Source organism: Physeter macrocephalus, chromosome 2 (genome assembly GCF_002837175.3).
Source record: "Physeter macrocephalus isolate SW-GA chromosome 2, ASM283717v5, whole genome shotgun sequence".
Classification (NCBI taxonomy): Eukaryota; Metazoa; Chordata; class Mammalia; order Artiodactyla; family Physeteridae; genus Physeter; species Physeter macrocephalus.
The window spans coordinates 114,402,411-114,424,995 of record NC_041215.1 but is presented as its reverse complement, the minus strand read 5'-3'; the positions used below and the strand labels follow the sequence as shown (position 1 = coordinate 114,424,995).

The 22,585-nt window shown below is 36.8% G+C and overlaps 1 protein-coding gene across 5 annotated transcripts in view; it reads left to right on the top strand.

The window, feature by feature from the left end:
• ERBB4 (erb-b2 receptor tyrosine kinase 4) overlaps positions 1-22,585 on the top strand; it is a 1,129,074-nt gene that overhangs the window by 748,422 nt on the left and 358,067 nt on the right. Inside the window, exon 2 of one of the 5 annotated variants that reach the window (XM_028481581.2) lies at positions 14,232-14,331. The exons of the other annotated variants lie outside the window; for them this stretch is intronic. Coding sequence (XP_028337382.1) covers positions 14,232-14,331 — 100 coding nt within the window. The remainder of the gene's footprint in view (positions 1-14,231; positions 14,332-22,585) is intronic. 5 annotated transcript variants of the gene reach the window in all.

Genomic DNA, 22,585 nt, shown 5'->3' with positions numbered 1-22,585 from the left:
CAATCTCTGAATTCTTAATATTTTTTGAGGCCATGACCCTTGTAGCAGTCTGGTGAACCCATAGCCCCCTTCTCATAATATTTAAAATAAATAAATAGGCTCAAAATAAATATTTTATATCATCAATTAATATGTATAAAATCAATAAATTTATAAAATAAATTATAAAGGATTACAACAAAATAAATTATATTGAAATACACCTATCAGCATACTTTATGTGATATAGTAGTATACTTCTTTATTATTATATTACATAAAGTATTCTAACAGTGGGATTAATATGTAATACAGTTTGAAATAGTAATTGGCATAAATATTATTTTAAAAAGGGAAGTCACTTTAACAAATGGTGTTGGGAAGACTGGATAGCCACAGACACAAAAATGAAGTTAGATTTTTATCTTATGCTATATATACAATTAACTCAACATGGTTTAAAGACCTAAATGTAAGACCCAAAACTAATGTAACATTTCCCCCATCAAGTTCAAGAACCTCATAAATTCTATCCACAGCCCCTTTAGGAGCCCAAGAACCCTTGGTTAAGAGCCCCTGTGTTTAACTACTCTCCTTGCCTTCAGTCCTGACAACTCCACCTGACAAAATGCCGGCAAGAGCTGTATTTAATGGAAATCTAACCATGACCCTGTCTAAAAACACTGTCACTGCAACTGACTAATGTAGGGTCAAAACCAACGACTTGGAGTTTTCAGCAGATTCCTACTTATTTTCCCCCTCTATAGAATGAGTTCTTAAAATTTCTTTGTCTGCACTGCCCTTCCTCTTTTGTTTGCTGGGCAAATTTTATTCATACTTTAAGATACTCATCAGTTGTTATCTCTTCTAAGAAGTGTTCTCCTCTATAAGCAAGATTAGGTAACTTTTCCTGTGTAACCCTATAATAACCAGTGCTGAACTCTGGCATTGTCTCACTCTAAAATGAAAAGTCCTTGTGGACAAGGTCCAATTCATCATCCTGTCCTCTGTTCTAGCACATGATAGATGGATAACAGATATATACTGAGTAAATAGATAAACAAATGAAATAGATCAGGTCATAAATAGGAAAATCAGATGAATTCAAGTTATATTTTATTCCATCCATCACTTATATTTAAGAGAATGGATGTGAAGGATAAATTATAATCCACAGACAGGTATTTTATCCATTTCAAGTCTATTTCAGGTAAAGATGGCAATACACATGTATATGCTTAATTTAATGTATACTTATATAATTATGTTACACTATTTCTATTAATTATATTTATGTTCTATTTATATTTTATTATATTTATAATAATTATAAGAAAAAATACATGTCTACTTTTCCTTTAGTGTTTGGAGACACTGATTTGTTTAATAATTGTAAATATGTTCAAATCACAATTTTGACAAAGAATTTAAGGATAATTGATTCTTAAGTGATATTTTGCAAAGTGTTTCTTAACATATGCTTTCGGGTTTTGGTACAATACTAATTCTTTTTTTTTCAACATCTTTATTGGACTATAATTGCTTTACAATGTTGTGTTAGTTTCTGCTGTATAACAAAGTGAATCAGCTATATGTATACATATATCCCCATATGCCCTCCCCACCCCTCTAGGTGGTCACAAAGCACCGAGCTGATCTCCCTGAATCTAAAAAAAAAAAAAAGGTTCTGATGAACCTAGGGGCGGGACAGGAATAAGGACACAGATGTAGAGAATGGACTGAGTACTAATTCTTAAAGCAGAAAAGTGCAATGTTTTCAAGAGCAACCTGGCTTTTTATTGACATACCTTTTGGCTATAATTGAAACAATGAGGAAAAGGTTTGAAGTGTGTGGAAGAACAATTTTTAAATGATACTACTTCTTTCAATATGTTATTTTGGAATAATTTTAACCAAATTGTATTTTTCAAAATATTTGAGATACTTCAATCTAAACTTTAGCAGGATAAAGGAGAGATGAGTGTCTTTTTTCTTGTACAGATCCCTAGCAAGACTTCTCTAACATTCTAACATCCTTGAATAGCTATGTCAATAGGGCCTCTTCAACAAGCTGACCTTCAGAGTGAAAAAAAAATCATATAGTGAGCTATGTTTCACTTACCTGGAGCTCTATAATAACACTCATCAACATGAGAATATCAAAATGATGGAAATTACTTGCCCTCTAATAATTAAGCAAATGGGAGTGTATCAGAGCCTGAACATGGAAAAATAGACAATGATATTTTCCAAGAAGAAGATGTATAGTTAAGAGAATGGATTTAGGAGTCGAACAGGCTTGTCTGAAATCTAACATTGCCTCTTACTAGTTATGTGACCTTGGGCAAGTCACTTATGCTCTCAGCACCTCCATTTCCATGACTATAAAAGGAGAGAGTCAAGAGCTGAGCTGAGGGCTTCCCTGGTGCCGCAGTGGTTGAGGGGCCGCCTGCCGATGCAGGGGACCCGGGTTCATGCCCCGGTCCGGGAAGATCCCACGTGCCGCAGAGCGGCTGGGCCTGTGAGTCATGGCCGCTGAGCCTGCGCGTCCGGAGCCTGTGCTCCACAACGGGAGAGGCCACGGCAGTGAGAGGCCCGCGTACCGCAAAAAAAAAAGAGCTGAGCCGCTAGATTTCATGGTGGTCAATTAAGACAAAGAACCAATTAGAAGGTAACACTCAAGCTTTTAATCACTTAAGGCAATAGTATAAGCAAGAAGCTGCAGGGGAAAAAGCACCAAGTCCTCCACCGTGCCATTTTTCACCATGGAACAGATCCAGGAGAGAGTCAGATGGATCAGACGGATCAACACAAACACAGGAAATTGTCTCACTGCTGAGGGAGCCCCCAAGCAAAGTCTCCTGCCTGAAGTTTTATGGATCTGGGGGCCAGAAGGCAGGTGGGATGGAGAAGGGAAAGGGCTGAGAGTGGGAAAGTACTGAGTAATGAGCCAGAGTGGAGGCTGAGCCTCTAGATTTCATGGTGGTTAATTAAGACAAAGAACCAATTAGAAGGTAACACTCAAGCTTTTAATCACTTAAGGCAATAGTATAAGCAAGAAGCTGCAGGGGAAAAAGCACCAAGTCCTCCACCGTGCCATTTTTCACCATGGAACAGATCCAGGAGAGAGTCAGATGGATCAGACGGATCAATCAACACAAACACAGGAAATTGCCTCACTGCTGGGGGAGCCCCCAAGCAAAGTCTCCTGCCTGAAGTTTTATGGATCTGGGGGCCAGAAGGCAGGTGGGAGGGAGAAGGGAAAGGGCTGAGAGTGGGAAAGTACTGAGGAGTGAGCCAGAGTGGAGAAAAAGTATCTTCAGGGTTCCCCACCACCCCTCTAAGGACATTTCAGCAAAGGCACCCAAGGCAGGCGCTTGATAAAGAGGCCTCCTAATGGAAGCACCTGGGCTAGGAATGTCAACATGCTTAAAAGCATGGCTTGTCAGGGAGCCCTGAGTCCTCCTTGACTGCAACTCCCTTCAGAGACCTCAGCACATTGACTGTGCACCACCTCTGCTGTAAGGAGGGCTGCTTTCCTCTGTGAGGGCTGCCAGGTAAAGCCTTCGTAGCTACCTATGGTCAGGCTTGAAAGATCACACATAGGTTCTTGGCTAAAAGCTTATATTATCAACTTCCTAGGTTTATTATGGATTATTATGAGGAAGAAATGAGTTAATATGAGTCAAAATTTCAGTGATTTCTTATAGTAAAGGAATAAAGTGTCTTCTGATTATGATTTGTTTTTTTCGTATGACTTGACCATATATGGGCAGAATTATTTTTATATGTGACAGTTATATTTTCATTATATATTAATTAGTTGACATTCTATTATATTTCTGTTTCATGTGTGTTTTAGCATCCAGAAGATAATATTTCATAGCTTGATCTCACTGAGACACTGAAAGCTACAACACTCAGATGCTGCGGATCCTAGTCTTTTTTTTTTTTTAGCTTACACCAGATGCACCTCTCATTCTCAATTGCTTTCTAAAACCAAATACCAGCTAATGACACAGTGGGAGTGTGGGGGAATTGGAAGATTCATAAAAGAGCATTAAGTTCACAAACATAATTTGAAGACTAATTGTTTGTTTAAACCAGATGTTCCGCCTGCATTAAAACCATTAGTAAAACTTAAAACTGTATTTTTCTTTTAATGACTCTTACATATCTTAATAATTGTCCGCTCCTAACTAATACTGCATGTTGTGTCCTATCTAGATAATTTTGTTGAACTAGAAAATAATCAGATGTCAAAATACAGTTAAACTTGATTTTCTTAGTTTATCACCTGTTGTTACTCCTTCAGTGTTAAAATAGTTACGTAAAATACATGCACTCTTCAAAGTTTAGAATTTTGTAGTAGAATAAAAAAAACAAAATTTGCCCACAATGCATTTCAATACAGCTTCAGTTTCTGTGTATTATATACGCACATATCCACTTTTACGTAAATGCATATATAGAATCAAATTATGCATATTGTTTTTAAAAGTTTTAAGATAAAAGTTTTAATAAGGGAAATAGAAAAATGTGAAAAAGCATTAGAAAGCCTAAATGAATCTGCATGAACCCAAAAGATAGTTCTTTGAAAAGATGTATAAAATAAATTCTTCATGACTCTCATCTGACAAAAGAAAGAAAAATCACTTATTGAATTCAGATGCAATTTTTCTAAACAAAATATTAGCAAACAGAACAGAATCTAGGAATATATTTTTTAAAAATAAGAGCAAGTGGCAGTTCTGCCATATTTTTTATCTGTTGGTGAGAGAGTAGGGACTTGAATCTGACCCTTATCTGAGAGGGCCTTTATCATTATATTTATAAGAAGAGGTTTTCCAGGTTGACTGAAATTCACTCCAGGATAAACTGTTATGTAAGGATGTTACAAGATACAAGCACAATATATCTGCTAGCTTGGTTTTCTTGTTCTTTAGTTTCCTGGAATAAGAGTGCGTTGTTTCACTTTTTGAATAAATTTTTTATGACAAATCTTTATTTTCATCAAATGCAATAGTTTTCTTTCAATTAACTTTTTCATCAAATAGTATATGTACATAAAATTAAGGAAGTATGATCTTTGCTTTCTAGAAAGTGATAGAATATTCCTCAGGGGTACTTTACCTCAACCCCAGGCGGCAGAACGGAAAAATTCTCCCACAATAGACCTTTCCTAGCTCAGTTCAGTTCTCATATTTATCATGTATTTCATGGGGTATTTTATTTTATTGCAAATCATATATATATGCATTTGCATATAATATATACTTATAAAGTAAACATATTGTATAAATGTGTGTACACATACACTTACATATACACACATTGGCCTCAATAGTTTATGATTATAAATTAGTTTTCACTTTCCTTTTACATATAAACCACCTAAAATCTGGAATAAGTTCCATAGTCTCTCCACTCTGGCTGTGTTCTCTTACTGCCAACTCCAGCTTCTGCCACAAATGACTACAGTAAACCTCACAGCTGTACTGGGTACTCCCTCAACTGCTCTGAAGACCCACTATACCCCCAATTTCCTCAAAGCATAAATGAGATTAGTTATTAACATGATTTTACTACTAATAATAATGTTTATTGAGGGGCAGAGAGGCCCAAACTTGACTTTTGTGTTCTTGCTCTTATGTTGTAGGTGAGGATATCCCTAACTATTGGGACCCTCTGACCATTTGTAAACCTTAAGAACCGACTCTTTTACTGTCTCCTAGGCTTTTTGCCCCTTCTCCAGATGAAGGCTCGTGTCATTTTCTGTTTCTGAATTAGTAGAAACATCAATTCATTGCGTAAGAAAGTGCCCACTCCAGGCATCGAATATAATGTGGCTTCCTTAGAAAAGTTTTAGTAATACATGTCCCAAAGCGTCATTTCTTCAGTCTAAAATTATATCATGTCAGTAGTGTGCCGGTAAATGTTTAATAACCTCTCTTCACAAAATAAAGAGGAAAACATGCCAATCTGTAGAGTTTGCTGATTTTCATGGTGTAAACATTCCTAATGTTACCGCTTTTTAGCAACCAATATGGATTTTGGAAGAGATGCCCACTTAGCATACATTTAGGTAGTATTTCCAGCATAGAGAGTCAATAGATGTGAACTAATCAGGAAATAATGAATTTTAAGTATATATTGCCTTTTTAAAATAAAGTTTAAATTGTGGGTTTATATATTTTAATATTTAGTAATGGCTGCATTTAAGAACTAGCTCTCATAATTATAGAAAATCTGACAGTATACACACAACTCAGGAAAGAATAACCTCTTTAGAGACAGGCCAGTTTAACTCAAAATTTATAGAGGAAAATATGTTCAGGTTATATTCTGCTAACATTTTTCATTTAAATTATTAAACAGTATACTTAGCTTCTGCATTCATGTTAACTTCTTACACTCAAGATTTTCTCAAGAATAACAGATAGAAGTTACCTGTTTCTCTAAAAGGCTTGCTTACAGAGTAAGCCTCTTTTACCCTCTCAAAGTAAACTGAGTTTCTGCCTCCAAGATTGACTCCTCTGTACCCCACAAGCATACTGCTCTAGCTCTTAAAATGTTCAATTTTCTACCTTCAAATAAATCTTCATGACCATAGCTTGTTGGAAGGAAATAGCAGAGATGTTGTGTATCATGGTCTAGCATTACAAAAGGCAAGGGTTTTTATGTCCAATGATAAGTAGATTAATGGTTTCCAAACTTGGACATTTGTCAGAATCTACTCCCAGAGATTCTCACTGAGTAAGTTTGGTTTAAGGATGGGAGCCTACCTATCATCAAAGTTCTCTAATTGATTCTAGCGACAGGTTTAAGTAGCACTGATCTGGTGTAGGATTTGTATGCTTGTAAAATGATTAGCAAAGCTTATTATGATTAAGACATCTCAGACCTTTGCTGATTCAAAATTTGTGTAGAATGCATAGGCCTGATGCAAATGAGCGACCACCAAATACATGAGTCCCCTCTTAGAGAATATGTAGCGCTCTGTTGTCATGTGAAACTTCCTTCACTAATTTCATTAATAACTATAGCAATGCTTTAAGGGCCTGTGACCTTTTGGGCCTGATATATGACACACTGAAAGAACTCTATTTCTAATTCTTATAGAAAGTCTGTAAGGTAGGTATTAAGAGCCCCATTTGGGGTGGCTGAGAGAAATTTTTAGCAATAAGGACTCTCTTTCTTCCAGTGAACGGTGTGAAAAGATCAAAATTTTATGAAATAGCAGGTCTCTAGGGTTCAAATTGTCAAGTTAAGGGCAACCATCAAGATTTTCTTGTTTTTCTGAGATTACTTTAGATTTTAACAAGTCTTTTCACTTATGGAAATTTTCATTGAAAAAAAATATCATTACTTAACTGAAAGTTGCTGATATTATGAAAATGGTTTTCACACTGTTCAGAGTGGAAAAAGGCCATGCAATCAGATTAATCAGCTTTTCTTTGAAGTAGTAACTCCTAACATTTTTAGAAATGGAAAGTTTTTGGAATTGGAGATCTTTAGCAATGAATAATGTCTTTCTTATTGGAAAAAAAAGTAATAAGAGCTACACACTTTGTTTGAATTGGGTAACAATCACAGAAAATCTAATAAAAGTAATATAATCAAAAATAAATCTTTCCCAAGTGTCTTATAGATGGGCGAATGGATAGGCAAAAGGTGGTATATACATACAATGGAATGTTATTCTGCCTTGAAAAGCACGAGGGGGCTTCCCCGGTGGCGCAGTGGTTGCGCGTCCGCCTGCCGATGCAGGGGAACCGGGTTCGCGCCCCGGTCCGGGAGGATCCCACATGCCGCGGAGCGGCTGGGCCCGTGAGCCATGGCCGCTGAGCCTGCGCGTCCGGAGCCTGTGCTCCGCAACGGGAGAGGCCACAACAGAGGGAGGCCCGCATACCACAAAAAAAAAAAAAAAAAAAAAGAAAAGCACGAAATTCTGACATACACTACAACCGGGCTGAACCTTGAGGAAATTATGCTAAGTGAAATAAACCAGTCATAAGAAGACACATTACCATATGATCCTTACTTATATGCAATACTTAGAGTAGTCAAAATCATAAAGACAGAAAATATAGTGGTGGTTGCAGGGGCTGGAGGGGCAGGGAGAATGGGGAGCTATTGTTTAATGAGTATATTTCAGTTTTATAAGATGGAAAGAGTTATGGGGTAGATGGTGGTAATTGTTATACAATGTGAATGTATTAGTACCCCGACCTGTACACTTAAAAACAGTTAAGATGGTAAAATTTATGTTATGCATATTTTTCCACAATAAAAAAAATATATTTAAAATGTAAAGCTAGGAACATTAATGTAAAGTGACTGTCAATAAGAGACCTCTGGTGATTTTCCACATTTTTTATTGTATTTTTTCCACAATTAAAAAAAATGTCCCCCTATATAATGTTTTGAGTCATCCTGCTATAAGAGGATTTACAAATAATTCTAAGCTTGGAAGAATTATGTGTAGGGGTTGAAATGCTAAGTTGATCAAAATTGACTTAAATTTTCACAAAGTTTGAGACTTATCCAAACCAAATAAAATTCTATGTGGACTCACATAACAAGTACTTGATTAATGTGAAAGAGATTACAAAGCATTCCATGGCTGATTTTTTTTTTTAAACCTAAAGCCCTGTTTGTATACTGGTGTTTAAAGCAACTATGTAGAATTGAATGAAAATTGTGCTGAATCCACTCAGTTTTACCCTCTACTATTTTTCTCTGATTTGTTTACTCTGTAATGGGTTAAAAGTGATTATGTTTATGTCTGTGTCCTGTTCTACAACCATCATTCATAGATTTCCTTACCATTCACATGCTTATTCCTGCTTATTAATGTAATTGTTTTCCTGAAACTCAATTGCACAATTAAGTAGAATTTAAAGAGCTTACATTTTCCTTTTCTTCTCTAATTTCTCATCACTTAGAGAAAGCTAGGAACTGAAACGAAAAAGTAACTGAAAATGGTGTATTCAGGTTTTCCCTTTCATAGCGTTTGCAAAGAAGACGTTTCGGACGTCTTCAGTCTCCTATTGGTTCCACTCACTATGCCACTTTTATTGTGCAGTTTGGAGCAGAGGTGGGCGAAAGACTGCTAGTTGTACTGGAGGGTTGGAGCAAGGGAGCCGGCATCCCTACAGTGAGCTGGGGAAAGATGAATAGGGAGATCAAACTGCTAACCCACTTAGCAATCTTTCAAGTCTAGATTGTTGCAAGCAACCCTATGCAACTTCTATTTAATTCTTTGCTGCCTGGCATGAACAAATTATGTTCTATTTAGAGGTGATTCTTTTGGAAATTGTAGGTGCTCTTTCTAAGCAGGGAAGAGAAAATGGAAAGGAAATTGCGCAGTGACATTTCTCTTAAAGTTCTCCTTTAAGTATAAGTAAGAGAAATATATAAAAGAAAAAAAAAAACCTTGATTAAAAAAACGTACAAAGGAAAAGTCATCTCAAAATTAGGTGTCCTGATAAGCCACTTTTATTCTCCTACCTCCTCACACTTTATTAAACTAAGATTTTGATCTAAGTAGCTTTTAAAAAAATATTTTCTATAGAATCAGTTCAAACTCTGTACTCGGGAAGTAGAATACAGCATCAGAAGAGCTACCTATATGCCCAAGTTACTAGTTACTGTGTTGATAATTAACTATTAATAGTTAATTATAAAAATGTGTTTTTCAGAATAAAGAAATTTACTTTGCTAGAAATAAATACAATGATAAAACTAAAAGATTTTTAAAAGCAATAAAATGGATAACCAACACTCTTCATTTCTAAATTTTATTTGTTGCATAATTTTAAATATCAAATATTTTATTGAAAAAATTTGCTGTGTATTTTTAGTGGGATAAATACACGTGTGAAGTTCCTTATGGTTGTATAACTGACAGGGATCTTCCTGTTTGAATCAGTAGAGAAAGATAAATTAATATCATGCAGTTTTGTAACGTTCTTATGAAATAATAAATTATTTCTACTAATCCAAACAGTGGAACCAGACATTTTATCTGAGGGAGGGAAAAAAAAAAAAAAACACGAAACATTGTTTCATCAATAGTAACTTAATTTAGAGTAAGAATATATGTTACTTTAAAAATATTTGAATGGATAATCATAGAGAAAAATTAGATATTATTGTTCTTTCTCTCCCTTCTTTTCCTACCTTCTAAAAGCTTTTACCTAACCCTATTCCAGAGCAAAGCCCCCTGCATCTTCATTCTCTTTGCACAATTATTATTCTGCTTCTTTGCCTCAGATGGTAGCCTAGTGGCTGAGCTCAAGCTCTGGGTTTCTACCTGAGTTTGAATCTTGACTCCAAGAGTTTCTTCTAACTGTAATTTCTTAAGTCATTGCTTAGCTCCTTTATCCTGCATTTTTCTCACATGAGAATTAACTGAGATAATAAATGAAAATGTTTAAAACAATGCCTGCCACATAGTAAGTGCTCAATAAATGTTAGCTGTTGTTAACATTTTTAGTGTTTATAACTGAGATTTGCTCCTCCTATGAAGCACTGCTTATTCTGTATCCTATCCTAATGCTGGGGACTGTGATCAGCCTTCTCTTAGCTCCCCATCACCATGTATAAGTAAATATGCCTCTAACTCTGTGGGGATGGAAGGTGGGATGGGGAAGGACACCATTTTTAATGCTCTTCACATCCACTTGTAGTACCCCCTCCATCCTGCTCATTGAAGTCATATGCTAAATACTGCTTGTTCCTCAGGTACATCAAAGAATTTAGCAAATGACCCCAAATCATCTTTTAACTCCATGCAAGCCATTCCCTAGGTGACTTTGAATAAGTATGCATTTTTTTTGCACCTTTAATAGATCTTTATTGGAGTATAATTGCTTCACAATACCATGCTAGTTTCTGTTGTACACCAAAGTGAATCAGCCATATGCATACATATGTCCCCATATCCCCTCCCTCTTGAGCCTCCCTCCCATCCTCCCTATGCCACCCCTCTAGGTCATCGCAAAGCACCGAGGTGATCTCCCTGTGCTATGCTGCTGCTTCCCAGTAGATAACTATTTTACATTCCATAGTGTATATATGTCAGTGCTACTCTCACTTCGCCCCAGCTTAGGAAAAGACAAAAAGACAACCCTCAGAATGGGAGAAAATATTTGCAAATGAAACAACAGACAAAAGATTAATCTCCAAAATATACAAACAGCTCATGGAGCTCAATATCAAAAAACAAACAATCCAATTAAAAAATGGGTGGAAGACCTAAATAGACATTTCACCAAGGAAGACATACAGATGGGCAAGAGGCACATGAAAAGATGCTCAACATCGCTCTTTATTAGAGAAATGCAAATCAAAACTACAAGAGATATCACCTCACACCAGTCAGAATGGCCATTATCAAAAAATCTAGAAACAATAAATGCTGGAAAGGGTGTGATGAAAAGGGAACCCTCCGGCACTGTTGGTGGGAATGTAAACTGATACAACCACTACACGAAACAATATGGAGTTTCCTTAAAAAACTAAAAATAGAACTACCATATGACCCAGCAATCCCACTACTGGGCATATTCCCTGAGAAAACCATAATTCAATAAGTTTGTGTTAATGATCTCATTCAACATCCTTGCCTACTGGTTTCTTGACCTCCTAAAATCCATTGAATTTACTTGGTATTTGCTCTAATCCTATCAAAACCAGGCCTTATTGGGACAAAGTTAGTCTTCCTATGTGTGTTTTAATCTATTTTGTGTGCTCTGTCCTCCTTTGTCCAACATGACTATTCTATTCTTGTATCTGTTAGCAGAAATAAGAAACTTAATTATATCAGTTAAGAGTGTGTAATCTGGAACCTATATTTCTGGGCTCTAATCCCAGGTCTATCACTTACTGTATGATCTTGGGCAAGTTATTAAGATTCTCAGGACTCAGCTTCCTCATCTGTAGTAGTATTTTCCTTCTAAGGTTGTCATGAGAAATAAGTAGCTTAGAATGATGCCTCCTACATGATAAAGTTGCATTATATCTAAACTATGACTAACTCTTTAATATGCCAGCTGATGAGGACTTTTCAAAGGAAAACAATAGATATATATGCAGTAGTTTACAAATCATTTATATTTTTTTCTATAAATAATGGATCAGTTTCCAGATCTATCTAGTAGTACATCAGCAAGAGACTCCACTGAAATATCTTGCTGATGGAATACTATTTTAAAAATATATTATAAATCCATTAATCTTGAGTTATAGTTTTTGTGTGTGAACTTCAAAGGCAACTTAATGAAAACATTTTATGCCAAGACATTTTAGGCTTATTACTTACTGTAATGCCTTTTGGGTCACTTTCTTATAACCTTCATCAATTTTAAAATCACATTTTCATTCCTTAGGCTTACAGTGGCATTTTAGAAATGTGCCTCTTTGTTAATGCGGTTGTTTTGATTTTAAGTGTGAGGACTTGGGGGAGGAAAAAATATATGTGTATAAAAACAGCTAAGTCCCTTTGGCAGATGAAAGAATGGTAGGAACATAAGATGAGACTTCTGGCTGTTATACCTCAAAGAGTTTGTTTAATATAGTGCCATGGATCTACCTAATCTTTTCCAATTTGTTACCCATTTTTCTTTGTTATCTGTCTCAGTGATGTCTCATTTCCCCAACTGACTGCTGCAGGCTAGCAATCTGTAACAAAAACTCAGTCTCAATCTCAGATATAATAAAAAAAGGAGGCCACAAGATTAATGGCCCCAGACATAATTATAAAGTCTCAAACCACAGACATTATAAGACCTTTCAAATTTTACTCAGGGTGGAAGAAGCTGGGTTATCAATATAGTGTGAAGATATTGGTCTCATAGTAAAGAAAATGTTGGGTTATTTGATCTGGGAAGCCTACTCTGTTTTGAGTACTGTTAGGAACTGTGGAGACAAAATGGTTTCTTCCCTTAAGGAGCTTGTAATAATTTCATCCATTTCAGTTTTCCCTTGATAATGCCTATTTCTTATTAATTCATAGAGGAGACAGGTCTATTCTTGGAGCTGTCACGTAGAAGCCAGATGAAAACAGGCTGCTCTTGGAGACCATGCCACACACAGATATTGGGAATTTTGTAATGTTCATGGTGATGTAGAACCAGTACATCGCTTCTCAAGTAATGACTACTCTGACAGGATATAAATGACAAATGTGGGAATATTTGAGGTCTTCCTTTCCCACCTGCTCAAACATTCTGTGTCTGCCAGCCTGATATTTCCAGCACACTGGACCAAACTGTCCCTCACACCTCCAGACACACACACACACACACACACACACACACACACACACACACACACGCACAAAGTCCTCCTAGAATGTTGCATTGCACACTTAGGATATAAGTGCATTAAAAAATGGGCAGAGAATCATTTAACCAGAGAGCTGGATGGGATAAAAACTATTTAGGGAGAATGGCTAAGTCATTCAATGCCATAATAATGATACAATGGGGGAGAGTAGAAAGATGAAAGCTTTGTGATGGGAAAAGGCATGGAGAGAGAGAAAGAGAGAACTTGGAAGATGGGGTTGTGGTGAATGAGACACTTCAGAGAGTGAGAGTTGAGAAAATATTTAGAATGGTGGCCATGAGCAATGCTTTGTATCCCATTTAATATACCCTTTGAGAGGAGTAAAGTTCTTTCATGTGAATTTTGGCTGTTGAACCATGCTTCTCAAATATGAGACCACTCACAAACTGAACATATGCATGTTTATGGTTCCTCAGGGATCCATTAGCACCTCTGACTAGAGAACTCACAGATGAGGGTTATGGGATACAGTAATCCAAAGTATTTTGCCACCATGGGTTTCTCTTTCTGTCACATACCTTGAAATATTCTCTGTTCTCTTTCCCTTCATTTATGCAACTAAGCGAAATATTCAAGAGTGAAATATTCAGTAGCAGAGTGAAATTTCACTGCATTTGGATTATTAGTAACATTCCTGCTGAGACTATGACTTCTCAAACTTTGCTGAAGCATGCAGAGACCTCTGAAATCCACTGTCTGTGTCTGCTGAGCCTGTCAAAGTTCCTAAGATGTCACATCCTCCCTCTTTCCTATAGTTTGACTGTGGTACCTTAGTGATCATTTCAACTCTGCATAAATGCTTCTGTCTCCAGGTTACTTCATTTGTCTACCGTGTCACCTCTGCTGACTATCTCCATCTCTTTGTCTCACTTTGTTTTTCTTTATGTTTTTATATACAGCGTTGTGAGGGAGGGAAAACGGAACTAACAGTGATTGAAGCTTATGATGTGCCAGGCACTTTGCATATGCCATTCCACTTAATCACTCCTAACATATATAGTAAGTATCATCATCTGTATTTTATAAATGAGGAAAGTCAGCTCTTAGGTACAGTTTGTTGCCTAAGGTCCCACTAATTGTAAATAACTAAAACTGAATGCAGATAAAAGTGATATCAAAGCTTATGTTTTCTGCATTTACCAGCATATATATGAACTCTTAGAGCAGTAAATGACAATATTGTAAATTGGTTGTGTATTCAAGAGTATTTTTAAATAATAGTATTTTAAAATATTTTATCTTCTCTCAACTGGGGGTATAATTTCCTATTACAGTTATAACTGCCAATTGCTAAAATGTGTATATTTAATTGACACTTATTTTAGCCCCATTTCCAGTTGAACCTTAATAAAAAAATAATAGAAGCAAAGTCAATGTCAATTAGAAGTTAAAAAATGGGCAGGAACAAAAACTTTTGACAAGCAAATATGCTAAGTATAAAAAGTTCTGACATGCTGTAAAGGGAGTAGTCTCTTTTTCCATTTAAAGGCTGCTTTCTCTTTTCTTACCTATAAAGTGGAACAAATAAGAGTATTTATAATGTTATTGTGTAAATTAAATGAGATACTATGTGGAAAGCCCTTAGTCTACTAGTTAGAATGTAGAAAATGCTCAATAAATGGTAGATGATGTGGTAAGGTTGATGATGTTGCTGATGATGATGTCTAGATTGGATTATGCAACATAGTGTAAGCCTCCATGTATAAGATAAACACTTAAAAAAAAAATAGAGAAGTTAACTAACCTGACTAAGGAATGACACAGTAACAGAGTGAGAATTGAAATTCTTACCTGTCCCATGCCAGATAGACTCTATGTTATGTGTTTATCAGTCTGTTGATATTCACATGAAATACTGATTTAAAACCATAAATGCATGAATTTTACACTGATTCTTTTAAATTTCTTGTTGTTACTTTTGACTCATTTTGCCACCAAATGCTTTTAAAATCTGAACCATTATCCTGTGTATGAGCAAGCACTGCTTCGTCCAGATTTGTGTCATTTTCAAAAATGGTAAGCATATTTCATTGTTTTATCCAACTCAGTGATTAAAAGGTCAAATATGATAGATATGTACAGAGGCCTTTGACACACCACTAGAACCAGTAGATCAATCTAAGCCTGCCAGGACATCAATCCTTTTATCAAATGTTCTGATACATGTGCCAGTCATCTACAGATCCAAACATCGGTTCCAGATTCCATCAATGTTTTCCAGAAGTATATAAAGAAAGACATAGTCAAGTTCTTTATGATATCCAAATCGTCCCTCCATGACCTTTAAATCTTTAAAATATGACATGAAATTAGTGATATTTTCTTAATGTGTATTTTCATTTAAAAAATATGTATTGATCTCCTGCATCTCCTAAGTATTCCATAAAGCAAAAAAGTTCATTGAATTTTAGTTTGTCTGTATGATGGGAGGTAAATCCACCCCCCAAAAAAATCACATTTATTTAACATCCCTTGAAACTGTACAGGATAAAATATAGAGTGAAAATAGAACATTACAAAACTATATAGAGTATTATATTAACTTAAAAACAATTATATATACTTCAAAAAAATGAAAAACACCAAAGTGCAAAGTTTATGCATGATATTTATTTTCTTCTTTTACACTTTTCATTTTATAGCAGTTTAATTTGAACATGTGTTCGAAATAAAATCTAGCAAATACATCTGAAATAGTTAATACAAATAATGTGGGTAAGAGAAGACCTCACTGAGAAGTGGCATCTAAGAAAAGCAAGAAAGCAGGTGAACCATCTGACTGCAAGCTATCAGAGAAAGAGAGGTCCAGGGAAGTGAAACAGAAGGGACCCTGAGTGGGTCATGCACCTAGTTTATGTCCTAGAAACAGCAGGAGTGAGAGTGAGGGGAGTGAGCCAGAAGGGGAATAGCAGGAGGTAAGGTTATGGAGGCAAGAAGGAGAGAACCAAGTATTCTAGTGTCTTGAAGACCATTGTAAGGAACTTTGGCTGTTAGTCTGAGAGAGATGGGAAGTTATTGGGATTTGACCTAGTCTAAGAACATCACACTGGCTAATACATTGAGAAGAGATTGTAAAGGATCCAGAGTGGAAACTAGGACACAAGTTAGGAGGTTATTTCATTAATCCAAGCAAGAGATGACAGTGGCTTAGTGGTGCAGGTGGTGGGAAATTACTGGACACTAGATATATTTTGAAGTTAGGGTCAACTGGATATGCTAATGAATTTGGATCTGGGATGTGAGAGAAAAAGTATTGCTGAGAATGACTTCAAACTGTCTAACATGAGCCTCTGGAAGGATTGTGCTGCCATTGACTGAGACAGAGAAGGCTTTACAGAGATAATTTTTTTGGTGGGATGGGAAGATCAGGGATTAATTTTTGGACAGGTAAATATTTAAAGGCCTGCTAATCATACAGGTATTGATATTGCATAGACAGTTCGAAGTATAAACCTGTTTGCACATGGTCTGGGCTGGACATATAAACTTTGGAGAGTATCAGCCTATTAGGGTATTTGAGTTAATTAATATACATAAAATTCTTAGAATGTTCCTGAAAGGGCTGCCACCACATAAAGCTGTACACTGCAGACCTTCAAGGGAGTATCATCTAGATAGACTACACTCTGCAGGATGCTCTTGGCTGTTTTTGGTGGCCCTGGCTGGTTCATCATAAGTGCTCATAAATCTACCTATTCTTATCACTGTAGTTGGTTGCAAACAGCAGACAGGTCTTAATATATTAAGTCTGCTGGTAAGTTTCCCCAGTCTGTTCATACCTCTTATTTGTATGTTTTAGAAATACCTTTGACATTGATTGGAGATAATTATGTTCCTCAGTGGGTGGAATTCCTATATTCTACTCTGTGCTCACAGCTATGAACTGTGATAATTAATGCTTTCTAATTGCTTGATTTGAAAGAAATGTTTGACAGTATCAAATATGAAATCTTCCAGTTTTTCAGGAAAAAAATTTAATTTTTTTCTTATAATTTGAGTCAAATTGTTTTGCTGATAGTATGACTTTTACAAAAGTATTTGGCCCCTTTGCTATTGTTCTCTTTGAAGTTTGTCTCTGTTGATTGTTGTAGCTTTCAGGAGTTTGAAGGTATGCTGGGAGAAGTATAGAATGTATGGAATAGTAATATAGATAGCATAATATCAGATCTTTATATTCAATGAGAAATACAATTCCTTTAGTATGTTAATGTCATTTCTATCAGTCACTCTTATGATCACGTGAGGCTGTAGATGTAAGTGATAAGTAACAATTTTAAGTTTTAAATAGGTTATCATCAAATTTCTTTTTGACACTGAAATTTGAGTAGATCTCGCCATTCTCCTTGAATCTACAGGTAGAAACATCTAAACTCAGCATGTTAATAAAGTACCTGTTTACCCTTATGTATGATTTAAGAGGTTTTGAAAATGGCACTCTTTTATTTAATTAATTTATTATTTTATTTTATTTTTTGCTGCCTTGGGTCTTCAGTGCTGCGCGTGGGCTTTCTCTAGTTGCAGCGAGCGGGGGCTACTCTTCGTTGCGGTGCACGGGCTTCTCATTGCGGTGGCTTCTCTTGCTGCGGAGCATGGCTCTAGGTGTGCGGGCTTCAGTAGTTGTGGTATGCGAGCTCAGTAGCTGTGGCTTGCGGGCTCTAGAGCACAGGCTCAGTAGTTGTGGCACATGGGCTTAGTTGCTCTGCAGCATGTGGAATCTTCCCGGACCAGGGATCAAACCCGTGTCCCTACATTGGCAGGTGGATTTTTAACCACTGCGCCACCAGCGAAGTCCGAAAAATGGCACTCTTATAGGTTTTGTACCTGGGGTTTCTGCTATTATCATATCGACTCTAGATTGATTTGTGTTTACAGAAGGCCTCAGAAGAAATGAAAATTTACTCAGTAGGCTCAGTACTTTCAAACCTTTGCACAATTCTGTGTGCCACATTAACTGTTAGCCTATCAGCTATTTCTCTGTAATCCTATCTGAAGTGGTACTGGGCTTGGAGATACTGTGTGCTCTGGCAGTCACAGATTAGTCCTAGGTTGCTGAGCCTTTGAGGAAAGGGTGGATAGAAGTGCTGCAGACTAAACTTGATATATTTCACCCTTTTGTCCAAAATTAATCTTGATCACATGATCATATATGCCCCTCTCAATCCTTTGGCTTTAGATTGCTTGAAATGAATAACAATGAGGTTGATATTACTTATTTTTTTTCAATACAGTGATCAGTAAAACATTTTAAACAACTAACTCCTGATTTAATTTACTGCTAGATGAAAAATTCCACATATATATACTTTTAATTTTTAAATTCGTCTTTCTAGTTAGTGAAAATACCTGCCCATCTTTTTTCTGAACAGCAAAATGTATAACAGTAAAGTTTCCATTCAATAATTCACTTTCAAATCATAGATAATATAGGAAGATTGAATTAAGACTAGAAGAAAATGAAAGCTCAGATTACAGGACAAAAGTGTGAAGATGAATAAACACAAAACAATGAGAACTGTCAGGTAAGAATAAGGGAAGTTTAACATCTGATAAAAAAAAGCAATTCCACCTTACATTAATATTATTAACCCTACTAATATATCATTTGCTGGAATCATGTTGTGACTTTACTATCATATGGGTGATTTATAATAATTTAAAATTGAAAGAAAAACTATGCATTTTCTAGGACTCCTGGGGGAAAAGAAAATGCAAATTGATGGAAATATAGTCACAAATCAGAGTAAATACTGAGAAATGAGAGACTGCTAGATTTTTACACTGTTTAATTCTGTACGTTTGGTTACCAAGCATCTGATCAGATCTGACTGTCACAAAATATAGCCATAATGTTAACAGAGTTTGGAATTATATGCCAAACCATTATTTTTTTTATATATGCTTTTTCGTCTTGGAAACATTATCATTAGAATCCCTGGGATTGCTTTTTAAAAATATGGATTCCTATACCTCATTGCAGACTATAAAATCAGCATTTTGCACAAGGTACTCAAGTGTCAACACTAACTTTTAGGAAGCATACCCTGACACCCTCTTCTACCTTGCAGGTCAAACCACATCAATTCAAAGCTCAAAAACCTTGACCTACACCATAATACCTGTACAGGGTAAACACCAACCGAGACTTTCAAGACACTTTGTAAGCTCATACTTCAACAGCTCTTTCTGTGCAAACTGCTCAAGGGACCATAAAGTATTCATTATGGTCCCAAACAGTTGTGCTCATCCATGCCTCTGTGTTGTTGCTTAGGTTAATCTTTCAGCCTGGAACTTTTCTTCCCTCCCCTTCTCTACGGGGCAAACAAGATATCCAAGCCCATTTGAAATGTCCATCTGAAGAGCCTTTTTTTTTTAAACCTTTTTTCTCTACTTTATACATACCTATGTTTTGATTATTGTAATTATTTGCCTATATAGGCAAATATATTTACCAATATTTCTGCCTATTTCCTGGTCCTTGAAAGCTCCTTGAGGGCAGAACATTGACTTATTCATCTTTTTATTGTCTGGCCAAGAACAGGAGCTGGTTTAGTGTAGACTTTCAAAAATGTTCCACTTCCCTTTTTTAAAATTCATGGTCATAAAAAAGATACTGTTCTCTCACTCTTCCCCAGTAAATGTAGCGTTAAGAGGTCAAGAATGCCAGCTTTTAAAAGAACTGAAAGAAGAATACCGGGATGTAACTTCATCACCTTTAACTAGAGGCAGTTTGAGGATATAATCGTTTATGGTTGTCAGTGACTTTATATTTTGTAACTCTTCAACTGTCCTGGCATATTACTTGCAGAAAGCAGTACAGAGGTACTTAATATATATTAAATCCCATCTCTGCTGTCAGGCAATTCCAAATAAAAGCAAAACTTCCAGCATGATTTTATGACTCTTAAAATTATCAAAGTGGCTCAGGGACTCTAGCTCCTTAAAAAAAAATACAAGAGCTACATTTTTAGTAGCATCTTCTGGACAAGCATAAAAGATGAACTTAGCTATATTTGCTAACTTCTATGATGAATAATGCATTGTCAGAGGCGATTGCCTGTGAATTGAAATAATGCTTAATGCAATAATCAGCACTTATTTTTTAAAATTAGTTGTTAAGGTGACAAATATTTGTTTAAATTTTTGTTTTATTCTATAGTTAAGATCTTCAATTGGGTCTGATTGACAGGAGGTAGAAATATTAAATAACTATGCTATCACTAAGCTAAATGGAAATGTCAGATTCTTATTTTTAAGTAGTGTATTTTCTCAAATAGTTTTAAAAGAATTATCACAATAAATAATGAAAAAGAATGATGTAGTAGATTGAAACATGGAAATAAGCAGATTTGGACAGCATTGGCAAAGTCTCAGTGCCCCAAAATGTTTCTCCCATTTACATAGGCTAGTATCTGACTAATTCCTCTTTTTCCTGTCCTCATTTTCAAAACACTCTACTAGAGAAGTAGGTTATAAAGCTAAGTGACACTAAAAATTATTTACATATACAGTCTCTTTTCCCTGTGAAATCAGGCCTCCGGAGGTACTGCACACCCGAGAACCGAGGACTGGAAGAAAGTTCCCAGTGAGATATTGAGCCATAGTTAAAATATTTCCCTTCCTGTTAGGAGACGCACAAGGGACCCTTCAGAGGCCATGTTTATCCTCTCCACTGAAATGCTCTGGGTAGATCTCATTTTAGATGTCACATAGATAAATCACATATAAGGAATACAGTAGGCTTTGGAGCTACCAGGCATTAAATTGGAAACAGTCCAGCTCAACCTGGCTTTGTCCAACTCTTCTTTCCTAAGCTAGGGGACTGTTGAAAATTCAGATTTATCACCTTTGTTCATTAAACTCATGGAGGGTGAACATTATATATAGAGTAGTCAAAACCTTTTCCCTTCAGAATAATGCTGAATTCATTCTGAATTCTCTTAGAATAGTAACCATGTCTGTTTCAGCTTAACTCCGATAGGTAACATAGTTCCTGATACACAGATACAGATGGTACTCAAGAAATACTTATGGATAGATGGATGGAAGGAAAGTAAGAAAAAACGTTTGTAGAATTTTTTTTTCCAATATGAGATTAATAATTACTAAGGAAACCCTTCTGTGCAGCAGAAATGTTGGGAACAAAACACTAAAACCAGATTTTTAAAAATATTAAATATTGTAGCCCATTAAAACTACACTATTCAATTGTCTGCAAGAATCAAACTAAGGTTGCAGGTGTGAAAGTGTGAAAAAGGCATTAATTAAGAAATACAGGGGAGAAGCAGGCAAGATGGCGGAAGAGTAAGACGCGGAGATCACCTTCCTCCTCACAGATACATCAGAAATACAGCTACACGTGGAACTTCTCCTATAGAACACCCACCGAACGCTGGCAGAAGACCTCAGACCTCACAAAAGGCAAGAAACTCCCCACGTACCTGGCTGTGTGGATTAAAGGCCCTTGGCGCTCAGGACACTGGCCGGGGCGGGCGGGGGCGGGGAGCTGAGGCCCGGGCTTCGGTCGGATCCCAGGGAGAGGACTGGGGTTGGCGGCGTGAACACAGCCTGAAGGGGCTAGTGCGCCACGGCTAGCCGGGAGGGAGTCGTGTTGAAGTCTCGAGCTGCCGGAGAGGCAAGAGACCTTTTTTTCCCTCTTTTGCTTCCTGGTGCGCGAGGAGAGGGGTTTAAGCGCGCCGCTTAAAGGAGCTCCAGAAACGGGCGCGGAGCTACCGAAGAGACAAGAGACTTTTTTTTTCGTCATGCTGGCCTCTGCTGCCGCAGGCTCGCCTTGCATCCGTGCCCCTCCCAACCCCCGGCCTGTGCCAGAGCCCCCGAATCACCTGCTCCTTTAACCCCGTCCTGTCTGAGCAAAGGGCAGACGCCCTCGGACGACCTACACGCAGAGGCGGGGCCAAGGCCAAAGCTGAACCCCAAGAGCTGTGCGAACAAAGAGGAGAGGGGGAGGTCTTTCCCAGCAGCCTCAGAAGCAGCGGATTAAAGCTCCACAATCAACTTGAAGTGCCCTGCATCTGTGGAAAACCTGAATAGACAGCAAAATATCCCAAGTTGAGGAGGTGGACTTTGGGAGCAAGATATACTATTATTTTCCCCTTTTTTCTTTTTGTGAGTGTATATGTGTGTGCTGCTGTGTGAGATTTTGTCTGTATAGCTTTGTTTCCACCATTTGTCCTATGGTTAGACCGACCCGTTTTTTGTTTTTCTAATAGAAATTTTTCTTCTTAATAATAATTTT